Genomic DNA, 7,035 nt, shown 5'->3' with positions numbered 1-7,035 from the left:
CATTCACATACTACCCCTCTGCACACAAGTACAAACTTACTATAGTTTTTCTAAATAGAAAAAAATACACACACATATATACAAAAATATTGTAAAGGATTTTGTTATTTGTTCATTTTACAATAACAACAAACCAAATACAAACAACAAAAAAATTTTTGTTTTTTATATCAAACTCAACATGAACATGAAAATGTTCAAAATTAAAAAAGGCTGTCATGTGTAAAATATTCTTGTGAACAACAAAAATAAATCTACAAATAAACACAGCAAAATATTGTAGAAAAGTGAACATTATTATTGTGAATGAGAAGAAAAAATCATAAAATTTTTAATAGAAATGACTTTTTAAATAAAATACAGCAGCAGCAGCAACAACAACAACAGAACTGCAACCACTCATTCATGTAAACACAAGTGTACTAGTTGTGGATTTTTTTTTCTTTTTTTATCCCAAAAAATAAATATTTTTATATTTTTCCATAATTTTTCTTTTTTTTCCTTTTTTTTTTTTTGCTAAAATTTGTTTGCAATTTTTATTTATGTAAAATTTTAATAGATTTTAAGAAAAATATATATTTTAAAAATTTATTTCATTTTGTTTTTGTAAATGCATCAATTTGTTTTTATTTCTTTGGGGGCTTTTAGTTTTATTTTTTACTTATAATTGTTGTATCAATAAGTTAAGAAATAAAGGCAAAAATTATATGTGGGTTAATACAAAAGTTAAGCAATACTACGGACTGACGGACAGCACTACTATTAACGTACCTACCATTGCTAAGAAACTCTGTTTAAATAATAAAATTTTAATTGTTTTTATTTCAATGGTATTTTAAAAACTTTATTTTTTTATATAAGAAATTAAAGAAACTGAACATTTAAAATCTTTGGCCAACAATGCGTATGATTATTATTAATTCCGAGTTATTTTTTAAAAAATTCTATAACTTTGGTTTCAGCTAAGTTAGAAACAAAATGATTACAGATTCTCTTAAAGGAGATTTTAGGCCATTGAATAAGGTACTAGGCACTTAAAAAGCTTAATAACTTATTTAAGTAAAATTAAGCAGAAAAAAATATTTTAAAATATTAAACAACTTTTTCTTCATTTTTGTTAAAATTTTAAATTAAAAGCTTTTACAATTTTATTTTAATTAAAAAAAGAAATGTTAAATAAAACACTCATATCTTTAGTTATAAAATCTTAAGTTTATTTAAAAACATTAAATTTTTTACAAATTTATTAAACTATCCCTTTAAATAAAAACTAACTTCACCCCACCTTATAGGGTGGTTGAGCATTAGTAATCACATAATATAAACCCCGCCTTAAAGCCATTTCATTTGCTGTCATACCCTCTACACCTATTTTTAAACTTCTACCCATTTCCCTTAAACATCTCTTATGTTTAATCATATCCCACCACATTTCTCCTAAACATTCGGAACCCATTAACAATTCATTTCTTAAAGTTTGAGCAAATACTTGAAAAGCTCTAAAATGAGAACATTCATTGAAAAAACAACCCGGTTGATTGTAACCATAATTAATATAAAAATCTACATGACCCAATGGATGATCATAGCCATAGGAACCGACACTGGTATGCAGCACCTCAACATATTCGGCATCTCTAAGATCAAGTCTTTCGTTAACATTTTCATAACGAAATAATGGTAAAGCTGGATCTAGACCATAGATTACTGGTAATCTACCAGTTTGTACAAATTTTCCTGAGATACCCGCTATATGGGCACCCATGCTGAAGCCTATGACATGTATATTTGCGAATGGGATGCCTGATTCTTGATGTAGAAAATCGATAAATTTAGCCACTACTATGCCTACAGGTTTGACTCTATAGCTGGCAGTTATATAGTCAGCTATTGCACCTTTGCCCCAATCAACGGTAATGATATTATAGTTGCCCTCTTGTAGTTTAAAATATTCGGGCACCAAAGTGTTATAGATGCCGGCATGAGAGCCGCCCAGCCAGCCATGTATGAGGATTCTAGAAATGAGAGAAATATCAATTATCATTAAATGTTTATTAGACTCTTTATAAGTTTAACCGAAAAGCTTTTGTCGATAAAAATTTTCTGTACAATATTAAAGCTTTTTTAATCTAAATGTTAACTTTTTATTTAATCAATTAAAAATTGTGAAGTTTTTTTTCTCTTATCAAAAGCTATTATAACAATTTTATAATTATAAAAGTTTTTTTATATTGAAATCTTAAACAGGACTTTGTTTTCTTATTGAAAAACTTTAAAAAGCTCTTTGACTTTTAAAAGAGCTTTAAGTTTTATTTCAAGAAAATATTATAAGTTCTTAAACAAAAAAGTTTATGTTTAAAGTGAGAAACATTTTATGTTAAAGCTTTTTTAAACTTTTATTTTTGAAACTTTTTGAGTTAAAAGTTTTTTTCATCTATAATTTATTAGAATTTTTTAAACAAAAAAACTCAAAGCTTTAAAATTGCATATTTTTTATAAAATAAAGCTTTTAGACTGAAAGCATTTTTAAGCTTAATTGAATGTTTTTTTTATTTCTTAAATATTAATAATTTAGCTTTAAGCTTTATTTATTCTTAAATCTTTTTAAACTTAAAGCTTTTTTAAACTTTTAAGCTTTTTTCTCAAAGCTTTTAACATTGCAAACGTTATGTTTTAAACGTTAAAAATTTTAATGTATATTCTGCTTAAAGCTTTAAGTTTCAAAGCTAAAGCTCCAATACATTTAAGCGAAAATAATGTTTTAAAACGGAAAATCGCAACTTCTTCCGTAATATTTATTAGAAAATCATTAAGCTTTTAGTATAAATTTCTAGATTCATTTTAAAGGTTTAAGACTTAGGCCTTTGAATTTTATAACGTTGTCAAGCTTTTTAAGTGAAAAGCTTTTTAATTTTCTTAATTAAAATCGCTATAGTTTTATCAGAAACTTTTTGTAATAACACAACTTTTTCAATAACATTTATTAGAAAATTACAAAGCTTTTAAACATATAAAGCTTTTGGTAAACATTTTTCGATTTATTTTACAATTTAAGCCTTTGACTCTTAAATGTTGTCATGCTTTTTAGGTAAAAAGCTTTTGAGTTTTCTTAATTCAAGTAATTAAACTACTTCTTCAATAACATTTATTAGAAAATTATAAAGCTTTTAATAATATAAAGCTTTTGATATAAATTTTAAGATTTATTTTACAATTTAAGACTAAAGCTTTTGCCCCTCAAATATTGCCAAGCTTTTTAGGTGAAAAGCTTTCAAGTTTCCTTAATTCAAATGACTGAAGCTTTATCAGAAGCTTTTTGTAAGCAAACTTTTAAATGCTTATTTAGTTTACTAAATCATAAAATTTCCATCAACTTTTTATTGTTAAGCTTTCGGTATGAATTTTTAAATTAATTTTACAGTTTAAGACTAAAGCTTTTGAATTTATATAACTAAACGCTTTGAAATTTCCTAATTCAAATAGTTAAAACTTTATTAAAACAAAATAAAACAAAACTAATACTTTTCACGACAATTTTATAGGAGCTTATGAAGCCAAAAGCTTTTAGTTTTGATACATCATATGTAATCAGTTTCTGTCAATAGCTTTTAACTTTTTTAATAGAAATGTTATAAATTAAAGTATTTGTGAATGTTTGTCGTTTAAAGCATTAGTTAGAAAATTAAAAAGCTTTCTTTATTAAAAGCTTTTAGATTTAGAGACAAAGTTATCACTAAGTAAAGCTTTTGAAGACGAAAACTTCACAATATGTTTTCATTTGTTTAAAGAGGAATTAGAAGTTAAAAAAGCTTTTTTATAGAAGAAAGCTTTTAGTTTCAAAAATTCAAAAAGCTTTTCCAATGAGAAAGCTTTTGGTTTCAAAATGTCCATTCCCATATTTTTAATATTTTTTCTTTGATATTTTTAATTTCTTAAATATTTTTCCTTATTTCTACCAAAAACTAAAATGCCCTTTAATTATTCATGTTAAAAGTTTTTACATAGAAAATGCCTAAATATTAAATTTCTTAAATATTTTCAAATGTTTTATTTATGCCATATTATACTTACATACATGCAAACCTCTAGCATTTAGCAAAAACATAGGAAAACAACCTGCATTTTTAAATGTGTCAATTTGAAAGGCAAATCATGTGTAAAAAGCTTTTTATCGTTGTAGGACAAGAGCAACAACAACAACAAAAAAGAAGAATTGAGAAGAAAATATTTTAACCACAAGAAACTAACAACTACAACAATTTGCAACAAACTACATAAAACTATGCTAATGCTGGTTTACATTTATTTATGAGAAGGCAAGAGTTACTCCAACACTCAGTTGTTTGTATGATTTACTTACCTACAAGGATTGAAGGGATTAAACCTTGATTGTCTTAATGACAGCCCATTATACAATTGTATTTCTTCGATGTGTATGCCTTGAATGCCAGCAACAGGCCGAGTATTTACACCAAATACTGCACCAATTGTATCGGTAACAACATTTAAAACTCTTGGATTTGTTAAATTTACCATTGTCTTCATTGCATCGGTTTCACTAGCATTAACATTTTCATCATCATTAGCATCAGCATCATCATCTGGATCATAAAAGTTGTAGTAGTAGTCCTCATTATCATTATTGTCAACATCATCATCCGCATCATAATAATCTTCATCATTGTATAAATCTTGAGCAACATCTTGCTTAAATGATGCTAATGTTGCAGTTGATGCTGCTGCTGCGGGTGCTGGTGGTGATGATGATGCTTGTTTTGTGGCAACTGCCATATAATCTTGTTGTTGTGTTAATGTATGTAGATAGAATCCGGTATGACGTTCGGCATTAAACAGAAAACTGTAATCGGATAAAAGATGATACTCCTGTGGCAATAAAGAATCTACTGCTGCAGCTGATGTTGACTGCGTTGCTGCTGCTGTTGATGATGAGGATGCTGAAGTTGATTGTTCTTGTTGCAGTTGAGGCTGTTGCAAAAATAATTGCAGTTGTTGTGGCTGTAGTTGAAATTGTGGCAAATGTCCAAGCCAGTCATTGCTCAAACTATTAAGAGGCACATAATATTTTGTTTGTAAATTTTCTTTGAATTTTTGTTTCACCTCCTCCCCCTCCTCCTTTTGCTTCTGCTCAGCATGTTTTCCATTATTATCATTATACTTTCCACTTTGTTTTGTTTCTTTGGCATCAATTTCTTTTGCCATTTCATCTTCAGTTATTGTCTTTAATTTATTGTTTAAATTGAAATAATCATGATTATTTTCATTATTTGTATTATTGAATTCGAGTGTTGTTGCTGTTGTTGGATAATGATGCTGAAGTTGATTTGAATTTTGTTCAAGTTGCTGATCCTTTGGCTCTTGCTGTTGTTGTTTAGCATTCAAGTGCTTTTGATTTGTTGTCAAATATTTAGTGGTTTCATTTGCCATGGCCTGTGTTGTTATTATTGTTGTTTTATTTAATACTAATAATAATAATAATATTCCATTTTCTTTTAACATTTTGTCGCTCCCTGTAATTGGGTCACCATCTTTAGCATCTTTATAATCCCAGGTATTATTATTTAATGTAATTTCGGTTTGATTAAAAGTGTCCAAGGATTTGTTTGTGGTATTCAATGAATTTAAATTAAATTCTGCAGATGTTACATAAATCCATAATAAGAGCACTGTTGGGGTGTAGAGGAATCATAGAATGAAATAATGAAAAGTAAATTTAATTAGATTTGAAATACAAAGAGGGTCACAAAAAGAAAGCAAATAGATAATGAATTTAACTAAAGGTCTTTTTATATTTAAAAATTTTAAATTTAAACTAAAGCTTAAACACTTAATTAAAAAGCTTTTTAATATACTTTAAAACTAAAAGCTTTTCACTTCAATATAACTTTTTATGTAAACAATTTTAAAGCTTTTTTAACAAAATATTAAAATGCTAATTTTCTATCCACTTTTAAATGGAAATTTAAAGTTTTTTAAACAAAATTAAAAAATATTATTTAAAGTTTTAAAGAAAAAAGCTTAAGAATTAAAAGTCTCTTCATAAATTTTTTATGTCAAAATTTTAAGCTTTTTAAACTAAACGTTTTAAAAGTTGCATACAATGCTTAAAAAAACAAAAACTTAAAGCTTTCCTTAACAAAAATTTGAAATTGTAATTTGTTCATCAATTTTTAAACAAAACTTTAAAGCTTTTTAAACAAAATTTCAAAAATATTATTTTAAGTTTTTTAAGGCGAAAGCTTTAAGCCTTCTTTAACAAAAAAATTAAATTAAAAGATTCTTATTTGATTTTAATATCAGAACTTAAAACTTTTTAAACTAAACGTTTTAAAAATGGCAAGCAAAGTTTTTAAAACAAAAGCTTATAGCTTTTTTTAACAAAACTTTAAAATGTTATAAATATTTAAACCAAAACATAAAGTTTTTTCGACAAAACTTTTAAAAGTTATATTATAACTTTTTAAAGCTTTTAAGCTTTCATTAACAAAACTTTTAAATTATATGTTACATCATAAGTTTTTTATATCAAAACTTAAAGCTTTTAAAACTAAACGTTTTAAAAATAACATAGAAAGTTTTTAAAACAAAAGCTTTGAGAAAATTATTAATTTTATCATATATTTCTAAATCAAAAAAAAAACCCTTTAAACAAAACTTTAAGAAATGGTATTTCAAGTTTCTAAGACAAAAGCTTAAAGCTTATAAGTTTCTTTATAAATGTTTAAACCAAAACTTAAAGCTTTTCAAATAAAACTTTTCACAAATGATTTAAAAATGTATATAAGGCAAAAGCTTAAAGCTTTTTCTAACAAAATTTTTGATTTAATTTTATTTTAAAACTTAAAGCTTTTTTAATAAAATGTTTTTAAAAATGGCATACAAAGTTTTTAAGTTGAAAGTCTTTAGAAAAAGTAAAAATTTGTAAACCAAGCTTGAAGCTTTTTAAGCAAAATGTTTTAAAAAGCACAACATTTCGAATATGACGCACATAGTCTTTAAGAAAAAGCTTAAAGTTTT

The 7,035-nt window shown here is 25.6% G+C and overlaps 1 protein-coding gene across 1 annotated transcript; it reads right to left on the bottom strand.

Moving 5' to 3' along the window:
• Positions 1 to 1,276: 1,276 nt before the first annotated feature.
• On the bottom strand, positions 1,277 to 5,220 carry LOC111686327. The gene is made up of 2 exons (XM_046947983.1): positions 4,361 to 5,220; positions 1,277 to 2,015 (listed from the first exon to the last, which is right to left on the bottom strand). Exons 1-2 carry the CDS (start codon positions 5,218 to 5,220, stop codon positions 1,277 to 1,279), a joined length of 1,599 nt encoding a protein of 532 aa, XP_046803939.1.
• Positions 5,221 to 7,035: the final 1,815 nt, after the last annotated feature.

This window comes from Lucilia cuprina, chromosome 4 (assembly GCF_022045245.1).
Source record: "Lucilia cuprina isolate Lc7/37 chromosome 4, ASM2204524v1, whole genome shotgun sequence".
In the NCBI taxonomy this organism is placed as follows: domain Eukaryota; kingdom Metazoa; phylum Arthropoda; class Insecta; order Diptera; family Calliphoridae; genus Lucilia; species Lucilia cuprina.
Note: the sequence above shows the minus strand (reverse complement) of the source record. Positions and strands in the feature narration are given on the sequence as shown.